At 34.2% G+C, this 24,416-nt stretch overlaps 1 protein-coding gene across 5 annotated transcripts in view; it reads left to right on the forward strand.

The window, feature by feature from the left end:
* The window catches only part of LOC128217190 (plexin-B2-like), a 95,682-nt gene extending 71,819 nt beyond the window's left edge, over positions 1–23,863 (forward strand). For 4 of the 5 annotated variants that reach the window (XM_052924145.1, XM_052924148.1, XM_052924146.1 and 1 more), the window contains exons 18-38: positions 1,178–1,378; positions 1,911–1,998; positions 2,725–3,006; positions 3,426–3,587; positions 3,968–4,085; positions 8,107–8,214; positions 8,391–8,539; positions 11,183–11,313; positions 12,754–12,813; positions 13,002–13,076; positions 13,423–13,489; positions 14,303–14,488; positions 14,786–14,942; positions 16,190–16,363; positions 16,951–17,075; positions 17,620–17,697; positions 18,405–18,559; positions 19,952–20,099; positions 20,770–20,907; positions 22,499–22,576; positions 23,096–23,863. In XM_052924145.1, coding sequence (XP_052780105.1) covers positions 1,178–1,378; positions 1,911–1,998; positions 2,725–3,006; positions 3,426–3,587; positions 3,968–4,085; positions 8,107–8,214; positions 8,391–8,539; positions 11,183–11,313; positions 12,754–12,813; positions 13,002–13,076; positions 13,423–13,489; positions 14,303–14,488; positions 14,786–14,942; positions 16,190–16,363; positions 16,951–17,075; positions 17,620–17,697; positions 18,405–18,559; positions 19,952–20,099; positions 20,770–20,907; positions 22,499–22,576; positions 23,096–23,185 — 2,770 coding nt within the window. In that variant the 3' untranslated portion in view covers positions 23,186–23,863. The remainder of the gene's footprint in view (positions 1–1,177; positions 1,379–1,910; positions 1,999–2,724; positions 3,007–3,425; positions 3,588–3,967; positions 4,086–8,106; positions 8,215–8,390; positions 8,540–11,182; positions 11,314–12,753; positions 12,814–13,001; positions 13,077–13,422; positions 13,490–14,302; positions 14,489–14,785; positions 14,943–16,189; positions 16,364–16,950; positions 17,076–17,619; positions 17,698–18,404; positions 18,560–19,951; positions 20,100–20,769; positions 20,908–22,498; positions 22,577–23,095) is intronic. The other variant, XM_052924150.1, reaches the window with a different exon arrangement.
* Positions 23,864–24,416: the final 553 nt, after the last annotated feature.

Here is a 24,416-nt window from a genome sequence, read left to right on the forward strand (position 1 = left end):
AAATGTTTGAAAATCCTTTTGTCTGAAACAGCTATGCAGACCCTTGCTATTTTGAATAAGGCATAATTTAGTGGTTCGCTACCATGGTTGTTCAAATTATGCCCTGGGTCAAAACTGACATTGCCCCAGGGGTCACAAGTTTCCTAGATACTTATTAAGAAATATTTTCAAAATCTTCTTGTTTCAAACCACAAGGCTCATACCTTTGATATTTGTTGTGGAGCATCATATGATGACCGTCTAGCAAAACAGTTGAAATTATGTCCGTGGGGACAAAGCTGGCCCCACCCATTTTGACATAATTTTATATTTTTAAAGCTACAGCAATGAAATTTGGACCATGTGTTCAGTTTTGCAAACGAGCATCAAATTTGTCCTCGAAGACCTTGACTTTGACCCTTTGACCAAATGTTTTGTTTTTAAAAGCTACAGAAATGATATTTTGACCATGAATACAGTTTTGAAAGCAAATATTTTTTCCTCAGGTGACCTTTACTTGGCACATATTAAAATAGTTCATGCAACTAATCTGCTTTCAACACTTTCAGATGTTGAACGTGCAACGTTTTCAGCTAACCCAAACACAAAGCGTAAACTATATGTGTGTTGCCTATTACCAATACATACATGCTCTGGCTTGAAAATGACAACAAGAGCCATGCCAGCAAAGCATAGGTCCTTATGGGCCTCTTGTTTTTTTGTAGTTAAGGCACTTCATGGCCATCAGAAACTTGAAAAAAGCAAACAATAATGACTGTGTCAGGTTCTATTAAAATAAACTGTATACATCAAAAGTACCTGCCTCATTTGAACAGTTTGTTCATAAGTAAAACCTAAAATACTAGCATCTAACCACGTTTGTTTTTGGAATACATTGCTGGTATCATTGAGGTGACGTGGCTTTCCGCGTTATACACTTACGACACTTATTCATTGTTACCCCCCCCCCCATCAAAGATGAACATAAAACATAGTTCATAATTTTGTTTAATTGAGTCGAGGTACATGTAGCTAGATGAATAATTCCTACTATGATATTTCTTTAGTTAAGCCCTTTGAGCTAAATTGCCAATAAAACAAAATTGTTATTGTATAAATCGCTGAACTGCTTTTCTTTAAAATGTTTGTGTCTGTGTTTATTATACATCTAAAAATCTTTAACCACTTTCTATTGCAGGACAGTTTTTGAAAACTTTTACGTCACATGCGAAGTAAGTATTGATGTCGACAGAGAACCAGGAACAAATATGACATTTGAGGAACTGGAAATTCCAGTAGAACAGCAGATAAAGGGAAAACATGTACTTTCGGATCTGATTTTCAAATTTTTACCAAACCCTGAAATTAGAAGCATTCATCCAACAAAGGGTTTCTTGAGGTAAGCTAACATTATCAGGGGTACCTGCATAATAAATTGACAGTGTAACGGTGTTATGCTTCGAGGACGGAGATTATTATTTTTATTATTATAGTTCCCATATTGTCTGAGCATCTGTTCGCTGTCCATTTCGATATTATCAACAATGATACAACTTAAATCATGAACGGTATAACACTTAAAATAGTTTTATTAGCGAAAAGTGCTTGTACGTCAGCTGACTATATAAGGATCACGATGCAATTTTAACTCTTCTGTTATTTAAAAAAAAACTGGAGGTATGGAATAGCCTTGATGTCGTCATCGAGACCGTCACAGCTGATATTTTGTACACATTTTGCCATAGACAATAGATAATGTAAAGCAATGCCTGGCTTTAATAAGTGTTGAGTTATGCCCCCTTTTCGACTCCCCTCTTCCGATACGTGTTGCCGTTCATTCTATGATTCTCTTGTTGTGTTAGATTATAATGGCCCACAAGGTCTTATTATACAGTGGTGTTTTGTTCATGATGCTGGTTTATTGATTTCAGTGGTGGTACAATATTAACAGTCAAGGGACAACATCTGAACAGTTCGAATGTTGGTACTGTATCCATAAGTAACGAAAAAGAGACACAGGTAGGCTAAAATAGTTTTATGTTTAGTACTTAGTGAAAAGGCCTGAAAGATTTTCCTAAATGTTTGTCTTTGATTGTTCTTCATTCATGAGCTTAAAATTACATACTTTGAAAGTAACAAACTTTGGTGCAAATAGCAACATAACAGTATGGTACAATGTCATGAAAATGCCACGGTTCTTTGCAGGATTTGTCTTCAGTATTTGACCTCAAAGTTAACCATTAAATAACAAAATATGCAACTCCTTATTGTGCTTTGAATGATGAGATTTGCTGTCTGGCGAATTAATATCAAAATCACCTAAGCGGGCTCACTGCAGAACATTCGTAAATGAGTACTATGGTTTACTCTTGGAGATATTTAAGATTTCATCACATATTTTCATGTCTATTTGTGTCGTTATGCTGTATGAACACAGGTGAGCTCCGAGCGAATCTATAAACAGTACTAACCGGAAAATAAGCTAGCATTCCAACCTCCATTCATATAGCATGGAAACATTTAACAGATGTTAAAGTTTTAAGAATTGTTTATCATATCTGTAAATGTAAATGTATAGGAATGATTCCAGACAGATTTCCACTGGTCTTATTCACTGCAAATACAGTCTGAAATTGAAGACTGATTTCGAATGGTTATAATCAATACTACTCGTACAAAGGAAAATTCTGGAAATTTTAGCAAATGTAGCAAAATATTATGTTAATGCCTTTAATTATTTGATAGGAAAACTGCATAATAGATCCCAATTCGGCCGACCAAGTTCTCTGTAAAGTACCAAATGCCACAGTTGGTGTGAGGAATGCATTAGAAAGTAACACTCCCTCCAATAGCCAAAGGAAGAAAAGGTCATCACACTGCGATGGATGTGTAACAGTTGATATTCTTGTAAAACTGGACGGTGTTGAATCGCATTTTACCATTTCATATTATCATGATCCTTCCATCAACAAATTTGATGAAAATGTTCTGCTTTACCAAACAGATCAACAGTATTTGGAAATAAAGGTTTGTAGTTCACAATAGTTTTAGAATAATATTATTTAAACCTTTGTAAGTAATTTACTAGCACGGCTAAGGCTTTGTATGCAATTTGCTGAAACAGTTATAGCTCTGTACGCAATTTACAAGCACTGTTAAATAACATGGGACTTTAATACTAAGCTTTTCAAGCTATGTATGTCATTAACATTATCACGGCAAATGAAATTAACTTTAACAATTAACGAGTGTATGCACTAAACTGATAAAAGATGTGTATGCGATTAATTCGCTTTGCTTCGTATGCGATTTACTTGGATGTCTCGCATGCAAATAAGCATGTGCACAATTCTGTAACTACTTTTGTGATGGAGTTGAATGTTCATCAATATTATGTTTTGCTATTAGACAAGTTACACAATTATCCTATCTATGTTGTGTTAAAGGGCGAAAATCTTAACCTTGTTGCGGAGATGCATGACATCAACGTTACGATTGGATTAGGTGAATGTAATGTTGTGGAGCTCACAGGCACTTATATGCGATGCAAGGCCCCAAGTTCTCAACCACAGCCAGGGATACCAGGAGCTACTTTGCCCGAAGTCAATGTAAGAACTCTAGCATAACTTATTGCTAATAAGTAGAATTGGCCTTTTCTCGAAATGTACCATTAAAACTTCACAACTGACTTAGGGTAGTAGGATATCTGAAAGTTTAGTTATAGCGAATTAAGGTATCATATATAATAGAATTGACAACATTTTTTTGTGATTATAAAAGCCTTATACCTTTGGCAGGCAGTTATGATAAAAGCTTCTGATCAGTTTGCTGCAACATGTTGAGCTTGTTTTCTTTCATTCACTGTAAAACATATTTTGCTAGTTATATGGCCGACGGTACTTGATTAGGACAGAGTAGTATCAAGTATCCAGGGTTTAGTGATGATCTGAACTTAATGATGTTAGTTCTTTCATTCCTTACATTATAGGTGACAATAGGAAACATACAAAGAACTGTTGGATACATTGAGTATCAAAAGAAGTTCGAGAACGTCCTTATCATAGCCGGAGCAGCAGCTGGAACTGCACTGTTTCTTCTTGTTTTGGGTAATAATTTTATAACTCACGCACAATATAATTTTTAAATATTATTGTTTTGTTGAGAGCATAAACCAAGTAAATTTGATTTGTAATTTTATTTAACCATAGTAGGCATTATGTGTTAATTATTGAAATAAATGCTCCTTTTAAGACTTATTTATCATAAAATACTTGAAACTTAATGAATAAATATTTAACACATACTTTATCAAAATGTTCCTGTGCGTAAAGATGTTTTCAGGTACAAAATACAAATTACCATGTATGTATTTTCACTGATATTATTTTTATGTAATACTTCCAATGAAAGCATTCTTGGGTCTGATACATCCAGTGATATCATTTTGCCACCCTTCGAAGAAGGGGAGGAATATTGCTTTGCACATATCGGTTGGTCGGTATGTCGGTCGGCCCGCCTGTCTGTCGGAAGATTAAAGCTCGTCCGAGTGATAACTCGACAATTCCTGGACCTATGGTCATGAAACTTGACATGAAGGTTGGGCCCCTATTGATTGGAGGGATCATGGGGTCAAAGGTTAAGGTCACTCAAAAAGGTTGTCAAAGCTTACCTGAGTGATAACTCAACAATGCCTGGACCTATTGTCATCAGACTTAAAATGGTGGCTGGGCCTGACCAGTAAATGAACCCTATTGATTTTAGGGGTCATTGAATCAAAGGTTTAGGTCACAGTGACTTTGAATGCAAAAGGTTGTCCGATTGATAACACGACAATGGCTGCACATATGGCCACCAGACTTGACTTGGAGGTTGGTCCTGACCAGTAGACACCTTTTTATTAAAGGGGTTATCGGGTCAAAGGTCAAGGTGTGTTGTCACAGTGACCTTGAACGCAAATAAAATTTGTCCGTATGATTACTCAACAATGCCTGCACAAATGGCCCTCAACCTTGACATTAAGGTTTGAGGCCTAGATGATCTCTATTGATTTTGAGGTCATAAAGTCAGAGGTCAAGGTCACAGTGACCTTGAACGAGAAAACTTGTCCGAATGATAATTAGACATTGGGTAGATTTTTGGGCCTCATATTTTACGTGGAGTTTGTGCATGACCAGTTGATGACCCCTATTGATTTTGGGACCTTCAACACAAAAAGCTTGTCTGAAGAATGCTATTGTGAATACCAGATGGAGAAACTTCAGACGCATTTATTTCTAGTAACAAGGTGTATATAAGGTACCCTCAGCTGACAACTCTTGATCATCCTGCAAGACAAGTTGTGTTTTTTTAGACTTAGTGGTAATAAACTTACATAAATTGCCAAAATGCTGCAAGATCTTGACTATTAACATATTACTAGTTTTTAGCTCCACTGGCCGAAGGCCATGGAGCTTATGTCGTCACAGATTGTCCGTCGTGAGTGCGTGCATGCGTGCGTGCGTGCGTGCGTGCGTGCGTGCGTAAACTTTTACTTTAAACGACATCTCCTCTGAAACTAATAAGCGGATTTTGACAAAACTTCACAGGAATGTTCCTTTGGTGGTCCTTTACCAAAATTGCTCAAATGGTTCCGGTCCATTGCACAATATGGCCGCCAGAGCTAAAAATAGCAAAATCTTTAAACGACATCTCCTCTGAAACGGTTCGGCAGATTTTGATGAAACTTGACAGTAATGTTCCTTGGGTGGTCCTTTATTAAAATTGCTCAAATGGTTCTGGTCCATTGCACAATATGGCCGCGACAGCTAAAAATAGCAAAATCTTTAAACGACATCTCCTCTGAAACGGATAAGCAGATTTTGATGAAACTTGACAGAATTGTTCCTTGGGTGGTCCTTAACCAAAATTGCTCAAATGGTTCCGGTCCGCTGCACAACATGGCTGCCAGGGCAAAAAAATAGAAAAACCTTTAAAGAACATCTTCTCAGAAACCGATGATCAGATTTTGATGAAACTTAACAGAAATGTTCCTTGGATGGTCCTTTATCAAATTTGCTTCAATGGTTTCGGTCCACTGCACAAGATGGCCCCCAGAGGTAAAAATAGAAAAACCTTTAAACGACTTCTCCTCAGAAACCGATGATCGTATTGCAATGAAACTTGACAGAAATGTTACTTGGGTAGTCCTTAACCAAAATAGCCCAAACAGTTCTGGTCTGCTGCACAACATGGGCACCAGAGCTAAGAATAGAAAAAAACGTTAAACTACATCTTCTCAGAAACCGATTATCAGATTTTGATGAAACTTTACATAAATGTTCATCGGGATGCCCTTTAACCAAAATTGCCCAAATGGTTCCGGTCCGCTGCACAACATGGCTGGAGAGTTAAAAATAGAAAAACCTTTAAGGACTTCTCGTCCGCAGTCTTCACGAAAAACATTTTAACCTACTAGCCAGTTGGACTAGCATAATGGCATATTTTACTAGTCCGAATGACAATCTAGTAGTCCGACTATTTTGCCACATTATAAAACTGTATGCTTGAGGTAAATACCTATTTCAATTGAGCAGCTTGCAGTTTGAGTAAACATTTCTTTATTATGATGCTCATGCAGTGATAGGGAGTGACATCCTTCTGTTGGGAATAGTGCTCCTTGTTTTTCAGAACCTATGGGTACTATGTAAAAACAAAAGGCATCTTGCTTGAATAGACTGTAATAATATCAACATGGTTAGAAAAGAAATGCCATGCTTTAATAGCTTTGATTACATTTTACTACTGAATTACCTCCCTTTAATAGAAAAAAAAATAATGTCTTAATTTTTCACCTATAGCATCTTTAAATAATTTTTAAACAATAATAATTTATGAGTAAACATATAAGCATAAAGTTCTCACAAAAAGATCAATTTAAAAACCTTACATTTATACATAGGAAAGTATATATAGACTGAACATTAATTTTCGTTTAAGTGACATTCTGAAAGTTTATGAAACAGCTATTTTTAGTAACTTAAATGGCCGAAAAGTGTAAGTGAAACACCAAGTCGATTCTATCTCGTCAGTTCTTGTTCAGGTTAGATATTTGCTTCATAATCTATTCAGATTAAATGTTAACCGATGATCAGATTTTGATGAAACTTGACAGAAATGTTCCTTGGGTGGTCATTAACCAAAATTTGTTAAATGGTTCCAGTCCACTGCACACCATGGCTGCCAGAGCTAAAAAATAAAAAAAACTTTATACGACTTGTCGTCGAAACCGATGACCTTTTTTCGATAAAACTTGACAGAAATGTTTGTTTGGTGCTCCTTTACTCAAATTGCCCAAATCATTTCGGTCCACTGCACAACATGGCAGCCAGAGCTATTAAAGTAAAAAAGATTTTTAAATAACTTCTCCTCAAAAATTGATGATTGTATTTCTATGAAACTTGACGAAAATGTTCGTTAGGTGGCCTTTGCTTGAACCTTTTGGCCAGTGGAGCACAGGCACTGATGTGCCTCTTGTTTTATAACTCATACTGGTCATTAAAACTTACATCATATTTACTGGTTCCCTGCTTCTAGAAGGATACATGTTTATCTGCATATATCAGTCATCATAAGAACATGATTAAAAATTGTACCTTTTATCTTCACACTTTGGTCATAATCTTAAAACTGCCTCAGAGGCATGCAATGTCAATGAAAAATCAGCTGTCATTTAGGTCCAAGCATAATTCATTCAATACTCCAAATATAACATGACCCTCAGGGGGGCATAATGTTTGACAAACAAATCTTGTTCTTTCTCTCTTTTCATGCAATAATAGTAGTATGTGTCTTTATATTTATCTGATGTTTCCAGTGATAACATTTGTTGTCTGATACCAGTGATAGTATTCTTTGTCTAATACTTTCAATTTGTATTATCCTTCCAGTGAAAACATTAATTGTCTAATACTTCAAATGAAAACATTCTTTGTCTGATACTTCCAGTGATTATTTCATGTTTTCTGGCAGTAATAACATTTATCTGATACTTCCAGTAAAATAATTAATTTAAGCATTCTTCGTCTGATGCATCCTGTGTATTATTTTCTGTTTTTTTTTCAGTGATAACAATTGTTTGTTTCCTTACAGTGGTAGCGTTCTTTGTCTGCAAGTATCGGAAGGTGGGATCCAAAGCGAAAGCCCTGGAGAAACAACTAAACGACCTTGAATTGGAAATCAAACATGTTGCAAAAGAAGGTCAGTTAGAGCGATTAGTACATAAAGAATGAATTATACTGATAAGGGAAACATTTTTTTATGCTTTAATTATACAATGAGGAAAGGATCTCAAGTTGATCAACTAATTAAGGCGAATCCTAGAATAAGATGTAATAGCTGAATTAGTTTGAATATCATTTCCCAAACTATTTCAGAGTTCCTTGACATGCAGACCTCCATGTCGACAGTTAACCGTAACCTTATAGAGCAAGGATTCCCCTACCACTCCTATCAACAGTACGCGTGTAATGCCATGTTCGCTACCGACTATCTGATGTCAGATCCTGTAGTAAGTAGTTACAAGGTACGCATGCTTTCTAACCCTTTCCCACCTTGTATATCAATCACAGCATTACCTGTACATCATTGAATACACTTATCGATTTGAAACACAAAGGCCATTTGTTCATAATTCTAAGTTTACTTAAGTTGATGGTTTTAACTTAATATTTCACATGAGTTTAGAACAACCTGGCCAATGGCTCTTAGCAATAATTTTGCTTAAATCGGATTACGTCCGACCTCGTTAAATAACTACTTCGTTTAACAAACATATATATTGATTCGAAGCCTAACATATATATTGATTCGAAGCCTACTTGCCTTTGTTTTGTCCAGGTTATCATGTGGCTCGTAAATCTTTCCATTCGTTTAACAGTTTTTGAATATTTATATCAGGATTGTTAAGCATAATGTGAATGGTAATGATGCAAAGCTGCCTAAAATAGAATATTTATAACATGGAAACCAATAAAATGATGTAAGATCATTGAATTTACAAATGCATGTGGACCTGGATTCAACTTTTTTGTTAAAGCCCTTTTATATATCTATGAACAGCGTATTTGATTATGAAGAATAAAGTAGGAAATAACTGTCTTGGTTATGTCCCTTAAATGCTTTTTGAATCTTTTGTCTGATAGTGAAAATTGTCGACAAAAACAAATTGTGTTCGAAAGGAGACTGGTATAACATAAGATTATAATGTTGACACGTTCCTCTGCAGTGATGACAATTACAATTACAATTATGTATTATAAATTTTGTTTTATGAAACCCTTAAAAAGTATCTTTTTGGTGTGCAGCAGTGCACATAGCTCCCTTTTACAAACTAACACTTTAAGGTGTAATTCCTGCTGCCATCTCTTTTATCTTTCTGTTTATAAAGTTGATGTCATTTTTTATCTTAACGCATTGAAATGTTTTTCAGAATTTTATACTTTATTTTACATTTGATTACATCCAAACATTTACTAATGTGTCTTTAAACATTGATGGTAATATGGCAATATTTTGTACAGGTAATGCTCAAAGTAACCACTTCCTTATGCCATGTTTCATCAAGTATTATTGTATTGTTTGTTGAATGTTTCAAAGATGTTAAATATACAATAAAATAAGTGATATTATATGGGAAAAATGCATTTCTAAACTGTTTATGCTCAATTTTGATAGCATGTTGGTTCCATGAATCAATTTTTGACACAAGCAATGGTATGGTATAGTCTTTGTTTTGTACTGACTTTAAATGCCTCTTCGATTGCTGCAAGCCACATTGTCAGACACCACTCAGGAATGTTAGAACTATCAAACTCTGGTGAGGCAAAATGTAGATTGATTTTGATTTTTTCCAGCAAGTTGAATGTGATAATTGTTATGTGAATGTTTCCCTCCTTGCATTATTCTTGGATATATGTGAATGTCGACTTATCTGTTTCTTTGGTTTGTTTTTTGTCGAGTAAAAACAGGTTAGAATCAATTATTGGCATAACGTTTGGTGTCGCTATTGCGACTTTGACTAAGACTTTGATTTTGCAATAGCTCATGCATCATTGACGATACTATCATAAAACCTTTTAAGACATTTACCTAGTTCAAATTCCCATATGCAATTCCCATTTTTCAACATATTTGTTGAATTAATCCCTATGTTGTTAGTGAGTGATTAAAGAAGACGAGCATGGAGGGTTTGCTTGCGGTGTTCTTGTTGGATACTGGACTCAGTGGCTCCAAATATTTTTCTCTTGTAGTGTGTGTTATGTTTTGGATTGTCTGCCTTTTGAAGAAAGCATGACGAGTTATTGTCATAGCCTTGGTGTAGTTATCACTGGAATCTACGTCATCAGCGCATTTGTTGTGTGGAAGAACTTTAAACATCAACCTGTAACATCTTAAAAACAGTTTATGAGTTTTAAATGAAACTTGGTAAATATATAGCCAGAGGCAATACACTCATGTAGCAAGACCTTTAACTCTTGTTTTACTAATTTTCAAAATAAAACAGACATAAATTGAACCTTGGCTTCCACTCTGTAACTTTCTTATGTAAAGTATGAAACTACATCTTTATCATTCTATATTTCATATTGTCTATTTAATTTGCTGGCTCTTGTATCAGTTTGACTATGATTTATATGTGCGTTTGTCTATGTGATAAAAAAACTTTGATTGAATGAACAAATATTTCTGGGAAACCTCGGGCTTCTGATAAGCTTTTTGTTTGATCTCTCAGCTTAGATCTCATTAACATTATGTACATGTACTTTTATCAATTTATAGGTCCTAACATTTAATGTTGATATATGTGCTATTGTTAATGTACTAAAAGTTAAAGTGTCTCTAAATACCGAGAAGCAGTAAATTATCTGTTAATTTAATTAAAGTAAATTCAAGAGTTCCACAAGCTCATAAATAGTTAGTTACTACAATATTTCACAATGCATGCATAGTTGACACTTAATAAGTAGGCTTCTTATTTTTGTAAATGTATAAGTAACAATAACATAAATATAACATCTTATCAAATACCATTTTGCTATGATGTGTACGTACGTATTCATGTTACCATTACTAATATAACTTTATAAGATTATTTGAAAGATCAAAAATAATCTGATATCCAACTCAATGACAGCTGATGTTAAATAGTTATTTCTCACCTTTACAGATGTCTGATGAACTGCGGGCTCGAGCAAGGACGGGAATGGAACGTTTCCAAGGTCTACTTGAGAACAAGTTCTTCCTCGTTTCCCTAATAACGACCATGGAGAAACAGAAACACTTCTTTATCAAGGAAAAGTATGTTATATCGATACGATTATTAATGTATGTTGTTGGAGATTGAGTAACAGATACTGAATGCACGTATTGACCGAGTTTTTGAAATTGTACAGTTATGTATAACTTTAGCCGCAAGGGTAGTAGGTGTAGTCACTGTTTTGTACCATATATATTGTAGTTACAATAGGTAGCGTGCCTATAATTTATAAGACTATTGATGTAATGTATATGCACGCTGCTTAATGCATGTTTAGAACTCTCTGCCTTAAAGTAACCATTCGAATATGGGAGTTCATGGATAATGAAACCAGATCAAAACACTCTCAAATATTGTACAAGTAGAATATGCGACACTGTATTGATTGTGATGTTATTTCAAAAATAATGTTCACAGAGTGATTACAGTAATATTGGATGTCATAACAATGAGTGGAAATGTAATTTTCTGTGATTACAAGCCAAATGAATATACATGTAATACCAAAATCGCTTATTGTACGTTTTGGTTTGAATCTTATCTTACAATGGGAACATTCTATCGGCTTTAAAGGCCACAGTTCTGGTTTCTGCCCAAGAAATGGACTTGATATTATTTCATATCAGCGTTCAGCTATCGTCACAATCAAACTAAATTAATTTAGAATAAACACATCTATTCATCAATGTTGATGTCCAGTAAAGATATTGAAACTTTTCATTAATTAAAATGAAAAATATTGCTCTTTTTTGGAAAAGTTAACTATATTTCAATAATTTGCAAAATCCATAGGAAAGTGTAATGATTAAGCTATCTTTAAATACATATGGTGTAATTGGGAATTATGACGTAAGTGGAAAAATATGATGTTAGCCGGATATATGATGTAAACGGGAAACAATATGTTAGCGGAAAATATTATGCATTCTGGAAATATGATGTTACGAGAGCGATTTAACACCGGGAAATGGTTTTTATATAGTATGTATGCACTGTGCTGTTTGTGGAGTTTTGTGCTGTTCTTCCATGTTTCTTGTTTGTGATTTTGTTTTTGTTTTTGTGTTCTATGTCTTTGGCGTTTACCCAGTGTCATTAAACCGGGTTTATGTTTAAAACTTTTGCTACTGAGCTTGTTTCTGTAGCTTTTCACATAAGTATTAATCGGGAAAGATGATGTAAACGGGAAAAGTGACGTTAACAGGAAATATGAAATCATAGTTTGCTGTTAATTGAAAAAGAATGACAGAATCCATTGTGCGACATGTCAACATGTAGCAGATACTTTTCAGGATTTAAACAGTTCATTGTTTTGTAAAAGATATTTGAAATGGTAATAAGTAACACCATAAGACCTGTTTCTGTTTGTTCCTACATTTAAATATTATAGTTTCAGATGTAGCTGTATTGTCGATGTGTTGACCATAATTATGTTGGTATGTTCTTTAAACAACGAATGGTAATTGACTTTTTTTATATTACAGATCCAATTTTGCTGGCAATCTATGCGCCATCATGATGGGACGTATGGACTACATGCATGAGTAAGATTATTATTCATGTGTTAATACAATGGGGTATAGTGCATAATCATCTTGAGAAATTAAAAAAAAAATTAACAGAAGTCTAGAATAAAAATATTTGTTTCGATAAAAAACAACAACAACACCTTTGCTTTGAAATGGTATTTTCATTTTTTTTTAAAAACGTATTTTGTATATGATATTTTAAGAGTGTTACAAGTTCTGATCACCCAATTGGTTGAGGACCCTTCTTCCAAGAGAGGCGTGAAATCATTGTTCAGAAGGTAAATTCATTTCCTGTAATGGTATCCGGTAGACAACTGTGTGAACTATACATGTTTGGTGACATTATATTATTTCAGTAGCTATGTGCAGAAGAAAAAGATATAAAAAACAAAGATATGTATAAAAACAACTGTTTTGGCATTGAAAGCTTGCAAATAAGGGGCAATTATACACATTGTAACAAGTTTTTTTTCCAATTGAAAAAAATACAACAAACAAAAAAGTTCGAAAGCAATCGATGAGCGAGGGATTGTAAACAATATATTTACGCCATTACCTGATCATCATTATGCCCACAGTTATGTCTTGCATACATGTGCGATGTTTACAAATTACTATTTACAGGAGTGAGAGTATCACGGAGAAGCTTTTGAGCAACTGGCTGTCCCTCTGTTTGTACCCTCACCTAAAGGTATTGTTCTTAGTTGAGTTGGGACGATTATTCTGAACAGATCTTAGTTTATCTAAGCAATGTACCCTAAACTTATTGTTAAGGTAGTGTTCCTTGTTGAGTTGAGTTCTTCTGAGAAACTTCTTAGCTGATCTTCACAAAACTATGACAGACAAGTTCAAAGTTCTTATTGATCAGCGTAAAACAAACTAGCTCAAAACCAATAAATTGAGTTCCATTTGATGTAGCGTCACAGTGCCACAAAAAACATGTGTGAGTTCAAAATAGACTTTGCCAAGGTCTGATTTTAAACAGCTTGTACAAACAAGTTTTTTCTCTTCCCAGAATTTATCTATTAAATTAGACTGATTAAACGATATTATTCTGACGAGACCAATGTGTTTAGTCTTGAATAGCAGGTTTTAATGGAGATTCTATATATATATATATATATATATATATATATATATATATATATATATATATATATATATATATTATATATATATATATCCTATAAGCATATGACTTAGAGGTGACCTAGAGGAGGCAGAAAGGGGAAGTTAAGCATACTTTACGATAGTCTCTGACATACGTGAGTCAAGACTGATAAATTGAGTGAGGTCGGCCAAGTTTGATATAGACAAAGAGTATGATATAGAAAAAAAAAAATTGTACTTCAGTTTTCATTTTAATAAGGCCTCGCTGTCATTCTGAATATCAATGAATAAAAGCAATACATTAGACATGAAAGAACGACATATTTATGCAAAAGAACCTTGTTTTATTACTTAACTTGGTGTTCACTCATACCTGTGTGAATTCAATTTTAAGGATCACACCGGTTCACTTCTGTACCTGTTGTACATCGCCACGAGGAAAACGATGGAGGCTGGCCCTATCGATGCTTTAACCAATGATGCAAAGTACACACTTTCGGAGGAGAAACTGCTCCGGAAATATCAAGGCTCGGCAACAGACGAGGAAACGACGGATGTGAAGTTTGAGGCTAAAGCATTGGTAGGTGCTCAACATAAAGAAGGACATGCATATTCTGTGTTTTAATTTCTTGTTAAAAAGTATATAATTTTTAAAATAAAGGAAATCTTTAATTCATGAAAAAGTAAGAAACGTATGTTGTCATAGCGTGGTCAACATTGTTGGCGTAAATGTTAAATTAACATTATGTCTGTTGGAAGCAACACCAGGATTGCATTTAAAATATTCTATGTTTAATCATTGTAATTGCTGAAACAACAAACTCCTATTGCATCTGCATGTTTTAACTATATTGCTGAATGTAAACTTGCTTCCTAGACATTGAACGTAGTGGTCGACAATGGAGAGGAAATCTACCCATGTAAAGCTCTCGACTGCGACACAGTTAACCAGGTGAAAGCCAAGTGTCTCGACCAGATCTATGTCAACTACCCGGCCTCGCAACTTCCCGTAGATCCCACTGAGCTTCTTCTTGGTAGGCATAGCAATTTAATTGTGTCTGATACTTGCTCAAATGACTTATATAGGATCGTACATGAGTTGCCAGTTAATACAAAATATATTAAAAATAGATAAAGGAACTATGTGAGTCTTTGTCAAACATTTCACTCTTGCCTAACTATTTTCAGAAAATTTGAATTCAAGGACAAAGGGCGTATGATTCAATTTATAATGACATCACCATTCATCGCCTAAATTATAATTTTTACTCGTTTGTCAGTAAACGTTTTAATAGTGAATAAGTTGAATGAAATAACGTCAATTGAATTTACATAACACTTGTGTAATATAATGAAATACTTAAGTATTGTTTTACACCCGAAACAAGGAAAGGCAAGATATAAGTTCGCACTAATAGCCTTTTGTGAGACTGCTCAAAGGCAATGGTATACTGATATCTATTACAACCATTATCAAGAAAAATTGATCCTTAAAAATCAATTTATTTTATGTTATGCTCGTCTGTTGTTAAAGAAACATGCAGCTCTTGTGTTGTTATTGTCATGTTCATATAAGAGTCGTTCAAATATGAGGAACGTTTTATTGGTAGTCATAGCGGCAACATTGCTGCAAAATGATGGTTTCCTTGTTCACATACATGTTTAGCATTCCACTGGAATTGGCATTGATTAATGTGTCCTAGAATTCTACAATTCTTCCACATACACAAGTCATGTTATTTAACTTGAAAGGCAACATAGCAAGTCAAACAGCATTTCATACCGACTTAAATATGGCTGAATCTGGCAAAAATATCCAAGAGCAAAGAGCGTATTGTTAGATTGGCTGCTTTCTGGGTAAAAACGCATTCGAAATTAAAGCAAATGATGGTGTAAAAGGCTATTTTGTACGGTAATGTTGCACGATGGGTATCTTTCCAAAGGAATGGAACAAAGATCATAAAAGATGAGCCGTGACCCGGCTGACCATAATGGTAGGCTCTGATAAAGATATTGATACTGTCAAATACATAATATTTATTGTGGGACTTAAATAGACATTTCTGCAAAGAATCAAGCTATAACGGTAACGCACCGCTGCTACCACTTGGAATAAAATGCACAATTGCATGCTTGGAGTTATTTGACACTTAATAAGCTGAAAAAATAGATGCGCTTTGACATCTGCGTGTTGTGATCTTGTTTCAATGGATGATTCACAAATGTTTAAAAGTAACATCTAATTTTCAGCATTTTTTTTTCATATTATTTCTTATATTAGAGTGGCATGCCGGATTCAGTGGACGTATGATACTTCGTGATAAAGACAACACGTCCAAGCGTGATGGTGAATGGATTCGTGTTAACACACTGGCGCACTACGCAGTGGCCGACCAAAGTAACATGGCCCTCGTAGATCCACGGAATGCTGAGCTCAGTCAGCAGGAGGATTATGGTACTGTAGATTGTATTAATTTCACAAGGATGTAATTATGATTGTTTTGCTAATCAAACATGTTACGAATTTAAGACCTGGCAAAATATTAAATTTACAGTTACTTTTAAACGTCATAAATTGGCAACAAAAAATAATAAGTCACGCAAAAAGTACCAAAGAAAATAACGCAATCTACGTCTATTTATTACAGTTAAAGAATATTACCGACAAAATTGTGAATCAAATTTAAGTAAAATTAAAGTCTCCGGATTTAATTTAAAGGAGATACAAAACACTTTGATTATAAAATTGATAATTTGGAATGATACCAAAACAGTTTTTTGTATTACCACAATTTTTATCAACCGCGTACAAAAAAATAACTGAGGCTTGGTCATTTTGATGCTGCACACCAGTTTTGGAATTATATAAATGAGTTATCGCCGTCCTCATCTCTTCACCTGTTTGAATGTTTTGACAACAAAAATATACATGTAGTTTACTATTTTAGCTTATGTTTCTTAACTCTACTACAACCCTGCTAACTGTTAATAAATCATACAAGACAAGAATCCCCCCAAATTACCACTTATACCTATTTACAGTGAACTTGGCACAGATTGACCCTTGCTTCGATGTCAACAGTATGGGGTCAGACCAACCGTTGACGGCCGAGTGTTCCACTTCGCATGACGAAGAAAACCCGATGGAACTGAAACAGTGGCACTTGGTATTTAATATTATATCTTTCATCAGTGATGTGTCTTTAAACTGCTTGTATTGAATTAAAAAATTGACAAATCGTTAAACATCACATACATTTAGTAGTTTTTAATTGCATGTTACGAGTCATCATATGATACACACATTAAGCTCTAAAAAACAATAAAAGTAAGCGAGCCTTTCGCACGCTTTCAAAAATATTTCCTGGGCGCTTTGAATATAATTGTGTATAATGTGACAGATTCTTTTTAACGCAAGCCTTCTCCGGTAAAAAAGAAAAAGGACCAACCGGTTTTAATCGTGCTGTTATATTGATGTATTTACGTCGGGTTAGTTAATGTAACCAAAAATACATTTAAATTTGATATATTTTTTAAAACAGTGTAAAGATTTAATGATTGGGCTATGATATTTTATCATATAAACCCTGAATAGAAACAGAGTGCTAGTATTTAATTAAATATGTAAGTTGAATAAATATTATTTATAAGAAAAAAGGATTTTTGTCTTATGTTGCCTGCTTATAATTTAAATATATCATTAAATTTAAGTTAAAGGATGATGATGCAAACAAGAAGGAGAAATCTGCCATTGATGAGCTGTACTTGAACAGGCTTATCACAACCAAGGTAATTGTTATAGAATGGGATGTGAATCACTACTAAAACCTGAACATATCGTAACATATTCACTTAACTGACGCCCTGTTTGTGATAACATAAGCCCAAGAACAGTACAATTGTCAAAGGGCAAGGGAAAAATTCAGTCGGCTAATCTGAGTGGGCAAGTCAAATAGAAGATAAGTTGTCAGCAGAAACAAGATTTAGTTTGTAAATTAAATAATGAAATTTTACGTATTTTATATAATCAAATAGAAATGGATCTGATAAAAATTTATTCGGTCGATTCAAGTGACTCTAAAATCGAACGTTTATCTTGTGTTTTAGATGATCTATTGAACGCTTTTTCATCTTGAGAAACTTGTTCTTGCTTTTTTGGTGTTGAAATACTATTGAAATGTCTGGTATATTTTATAGAACCTAAACCAGTACAAGCATTCATACCTAAGTCACTCATAGTAACAAATGTAGCACTTTGGTATTATGCTCTTGTTTTATTGAGGAAATAAAGAATGGGAATCACGTTCAATGATTTTGACCTACTGAGCTTAAACATTTATTTGCATAACGTCTTAAGTTACTTATGTTTTACAACATAACGTATATATTGTGATTTACATGTAATCTACCCCTATGCACTATGACTAGGTAAAGGAAATAAACCGTATCTTATAATGTCGAAGACATGTTATACAAACCTACTTCTTTCCGCGCAGTTGTCACTTGTGAAGTACATAGATGACTTGTTCAGCCTGGTATTGGAGAGCAGCAAGTGTCCTCCGCCCGTCAAGTTCCTCTATGATTTCCTGGATGATCTTGCAGAAAAACAAAAAATAGATCCCGACACACTCCATGCCTGGAAAAGCCATAGGTAAGCCCAGTAGTTTGTTGAAAGGAATGATGATCGTCGTAAAAGCGTTCTTTTATTAGCATACTACCAGGTATATGTTAAATAGATTTATATGTATTAAAGCTTGCATGAAAACACGTTATGCTCTTCGAAAATGTTGTTTTTACAATTTGTTTTAAATAAGTTTAACATATATTTTATACAATACTTAAGTGAAAAACTACAGAAACAAGCTCAGTAGCCAAAAGTTTAAACATAAACCCCGTTTAATGGCACTGAGTATTAATGCCAAAGACATAGAACACAAAAAATCACAAACGAGAAACATGGAACAACTGCACAAAACTCCACAAACAGCACAGTGCATATATACTATATAAAAAAACTAGGTATGGTTATCAAGGATTGTTAGGAACCGCCTTGGAACGGTCAGTAAAATGTAAATTTACTGGGGATACTTAGTGAAATGATTTATATTCATTGGCATGAAATTTCGTGGTTTTCTGAAAATTTACATTTTCTTTGGTACTTGAATTCGTGTTTTTTTCATTTTGTGAAGAAAAAAAATCCGAAACTGCGATCATCCTAAGTCGTTCGCAGAATCACCACGCGCTGTGCACGTGATTTTCGTATTCTACGTCACACCGTTTATGACACTGTCTAGAGTAGAACAACATGCAAATTAGTGCATGTACCCATGTCAATTATCGATTTAATTGGAAATTAAGGTCATAAAAGAAGATGTACCCTGATGAGAGATATAGTTATGCGAAGCCATTTAATGCCAATTAAGAATTTGCAAACTGTGAAAACACCGAAAAGTTGCGTATATTTGAGTAAACAATCAATGTAATCGATTAAATATTTCATTAAAGAAAAATATCGAGTACTGATATTCAACACGCAAATAAAAACACAGAGAATTGATTTGGTAAAAAAACACAGTGAATTGATTAGGTATTTTATTTATATATTAGCAAAACATTAACGGTACGATATATTGTGAGGTCTGTATTAACGCCGTATACTGAGATCTCTGTAAAGACTATACTAGAGTATGTTCATAACATGGCAAATGAAAACGTGAATAAAGGGTCTATATTTCGTGGGATCTTGAATTCGTGGATCACACAACCCACGAAAACCACGAACATTAATGTCCCACGAACATTAATGATTTCACAGTATGTGAAAAACGTCAGCATAAAAATGATCATGATAAATGTATTAAATGATATTGATCCATGTACAAATACTATTTGATTTTTGCATGTTACTTCATTCGTATCCGGCTATCCTCTGCCGGTCCTTTTTGACATCATCGACGGCCGTAACTACCTAACAGAGGTCTTGAATGCAATCCACTGCTTGAATTGGTTTGTATTCTCAATTATTCTCCTATGTTTCGTCTAGCTACTCCATTCGCATCTGGGCCATGCTTATCAAGACACCGTCAATTCTGTTCGATATCAATGCCCCGTCCTATGTTTCGGAGAGTCTGGATGTGATCAGTCAAGTCTTCATTGAGAGCTTCAGTCGCACGGAACAGGCCGTGTCAAAGGTTGAGAAAGTTTTTATTATTAAAATTCTTTGGGAATGATATTTGTACATTTTAAGCATGCTTGTTACACATGTAACAAGGGACAAGTCACAAGAAAGACAGGTTTTTAAATTTATTAATATCTGCCTGCCACTTGTTTTTATTTGATCATTTTTACCTTTTTATAATATCTGTTAAAACTTTATGTATAGTGTAATTTCGATCATCTATTTTACATATTAGTAACACACGCAAAATAATTTCAAATGCTACCCGATGACTTCAAAATGACATGGGGACAACAGGCATAAATATTTAACATTGAGCTATCAGAAAAGTAGCATGTGGGTCGGCTGCCTTAATAGATTTACTCCGTAATGTTATTAATCTGTAGGTACCAATACTTGGTTAACCGTTATGACCTTATGTCATCTAAATAATTTACTATGGACAAAGGACATATGGATTAGCTGAATTTTAATATGAATAGATCACCACACCAATCTGGGCTTAATGTGTTTGTACCTACATGCAAATTAACGGAAAAACCTTTCTCACTGAATTCCGGATAACACCTATTAAAGGCAAATTGGTACACCACTGTAGTACATTATGCACACATATTACAAAACATATTGATGCTTATCTATTAAAATAAGATTGATAATATTATGAAAATACTTTATTCTAGGAATCGCCAACTCAGAAGCTTATTTTCCGAAATGAGCTGACGAAGTTCAGAACACATGTTCAGGAGTTCTACAAAAATGTCAAAGAGAACGTGCAGAAACCCGATGAGCTAGGACAATACCTGACAAGTATTAACAGAGTACGTATTCATTTAACCTGGTAGTTTGAATGGGTCTATCACCCAAATAGTTAAGGATTCTAATTACACCAAGACGAAAGTTGTCTTGTAATGTAGGTGTCCACCTTTCACCAATGAGGTGGTGGATTCGAGTCCCTCAAGCGTGTGAGTTGTCTCTTGGTGTATGGATCCACCTTTTACCCAAGAGGTCGTGGAGATTCAGCCCAACACGTTTGGGAGTGATGAAGTGGTGTAGGTGTCTACCTATCATCCAAGTGGTCACAGATTAGAGTCCATCCAGGGTGAGAGTGCTATAGTTGTGAAGGTGTCCGCCTCTCACCCAAGAGGTCTTGGAATAAATCCCAATTAATGTTAGAGTGGTCTAGGGTTGTAGGGGAATAACCCCAGGGTAAGGGTGGTCTAGTTTTATGGCTGTATTCCACACACTGAACACTTGCTCTACCAAGGAAACAAACCCTAGTATGAGTCTATGAGCAACCAACTTTCTTCTAAATTGAGCTTAACAAAATAAGAATAGTCTAATCAACATGGTAAAGGAGACATCTCTCCGTTAAAGGATTGCATGAATGGTAGAGTAGCTAGGTATATATTCCTCAACAAAGGTCACATTTATAAATGTTTCTTCATGAAAGTTGGTCAGAATGTTTCTATTAATAATTTCTAAGTCAAGTTTAAATCTTGGTCATGTGCGGTCAAAAACTAGATCATTAGGTTAAATCATAGGAAAAGCTTGTTAGCACTCTAGAGGTCACATTTATGACTTTATGTTCATGAAACTTAGTCAGAATGTTTATATTGATTAGCTGTAAGCCAAGTTCGAATCTGGGTCATGAACTGTAAAAAACTAGGTCACCAGGTCAAATTTAAGGAAAAGCTTGTTAACACTCTAGAGGTCACATTTATAACTGTATCTTCATGAAAGTTTGTCAGAATGTTATATTATTAATCTCTAAGTCAAGTTTGAATCCGGGTCATGTGTGGTCAAAAACTAGGTCATAAGGTCAAATCATAGCAAAAGCTTATTAGTACTCTAGAGGTCACATTTATGACTTTATGTTCATGAAACTTAGTCAGCATGTTTATATTGATTAGCTCTAGGGCAAGTTCGAATCTTGGTCACCAGGTCAAATAATAGGAAAAGCATGTTAACACTCTAAAGGCCACATTAATGACCATATGTTCATGGAACTTGATCAGAATGTTATTCTTGATGATCTTTAGGTAGAGTTTGAACTGGGTAATCAGAGGTCAAAAACCAGGCCACTAGGTCAAATCATAGAAAAACTTTGTAAACACTGTAGAGGTTACATTCTCTCTTTGATCACCATGAAACTATGTCAGAATGTTTGTATTTATGAACTCTATGTCACACTGAATTGGATCAGGTGAGCGATACAGGGCCTTCAGGGCCCTCTTGTTTTTTAAGGTTATTTTTGTTTCTTTCAATTAACCGTTTTTAACACATTGAATAGATATAAAACTCATTAATGCTTGAGGCGTAGTACGTATGTAACACATAGTACTGGCTACTGTGACAATGAATCCAAGATTGATTCATATAATGTGATGTTATTTGGCGTACCATTTTCAGAACCAACAGGAAACTACTTTCAACAAGAACGCAGCACTTTACAGATTATACGAGCAGATCAAGCCATATACAGACGAGGTATCAGAACTTTATTTGATACATATATTTTTAGTTTTTTTGTATAGGATTGTCTTGTTTTAGCTCACCTGAGCACAAAGTGCTTAGCGTTTGTGCTCAGCGTTGTGTTCTCAGCATACTGCCAAGACCAATGTCCTGTTTTTGTTGTTGTCGGCTTATGCCCCTTTTTGACTGAACAAAACCCAACCTGGATAAAAGTAGGCAGTTTGCTGCAATGTCCTGTTGTTTATCCGATTAAAAAAAATCCTTTTCGCATGACTTGTATAACAATCCCTGTTAAGATTCTGTTGGTACTAAAATCTTTAAAACTCAGCCACAATCTTTATTAAGTATTTTTTAAAGTGGATTATCGTTAGGCCGTTGCATTGCTTATGACAATGTTTTACTAATGTCTATTTTATTGATCATTGACTGGTTTCAATCTCTGAAAATATATCGTAAAAATTTGGTTCTGATTTCAAACACCTGTAGTGATATTTAATTGATTGTAGCTTACTTGATTATTTTTTTCTTTTATAGATTCTAGACGACCTGTCAATCTGCCAAGAGACCAGATGTCTGCAGTTGAACAAGAAGTTAGATGACATATTCTCTATGATGGAAGAATAGAAAGGGAGTTTTTCGGAATAGGGCAGTTTTGAACAAAACAAAGATATTTGATATTAGTGATTTCAGTTTAAAGGTGTTTGCACAAATAGTTGGTTCATTCAGTAAACAAGACAGCATTCCTTTCATGATAATTGTTACATGCATTTATTGAATTATACAAACAGAACGACCTTAAAGGCTATCATAATTTTATCTTCATGACATTAAAGATGTATATACGTATAGTTTGTGTAAAGTGAAGTTGTTTTTATTACCCATAATGTACATTGAAACGAAGTATTATACAACAATTATGTTACACGTAAATATTTCTATGTATATGCATGTTGATATATTCAGTATATTGAGTTTTGTTTTATATGTAATCAGATTATTGATAATATGGATTTATATATAGATTTATTGCATTTTGGAAGTATATACATAAACAGTTTTTGTATGATATCACGCATATTTAATTATAAATTGTGTTATTCACATTTGTGTGTTTTTCAAAAGTGCTAGTATAAAGGTATATTTGATCATCAAGCTTTATGTATAAGCAACGCTCAATGTATTCTCAATTTTCTCTATTTTTATACTATCATTTGTGATTGATTTTGTAATGATAACTGTGTGATATATAAATAATATTATATAGTTTATTGCTCATTTTTATAATAAAAGTGCCTTTGTCAACGTCCCACATTTATCATACTGTATTGTTATGTATGCAAACATTCCCTTGATATATTTCTCCACAAACGTGTACATTGTATTATATTTCCTTCGATCATTGTGGGTTAGACTGATTGATATATTATCTATTCAATGTTTGGTATTTTTTTTATTAATTATAAGTAAATGAATCGTGTGAACTGTATCAGCTATCTTGGTGTTTCACAAAAGTAGCTTTATGTATAATTAATTTTTAAAAATCCGATTCTTACAAATCTGCTGATAAATTGCTGATAAAATAGAAATTATATCTTTTACCAAAAATATATCCACATAAAGCCTAACTTATACTGCCTGTTTGACCTGGATAAGGTTTTAAAATCCTTTGATCTCGAATAGATTTTGCCAAAACTTTTTTCTGCAATTAACATGGACGAGTAAATTAGTCCATGGTCCATATTCATCAAAACCCGAGTCTGAGATTGAGGCCACACTCACAATAATACATCATGTTCTTGCTGTTTCTCACAAAGAGTTGAGTATTGAAAATGTAGAATTTATAACTTACACAGCA

The sequence above is a fragment of the Mya arenaria genome, chromosome 14 (genome assembly GCF_026914265.1).
Source record: "Mya arenaria isolate MELC-2E11 chromosome 14, ASM2691426v1".
Taxonomy (NCBI): domain Eukaryota; kingdom Metazoa; phylum Mollusca; class Bivalvia; order Myida; family Myidae; genus Mya; species Mya arenaria.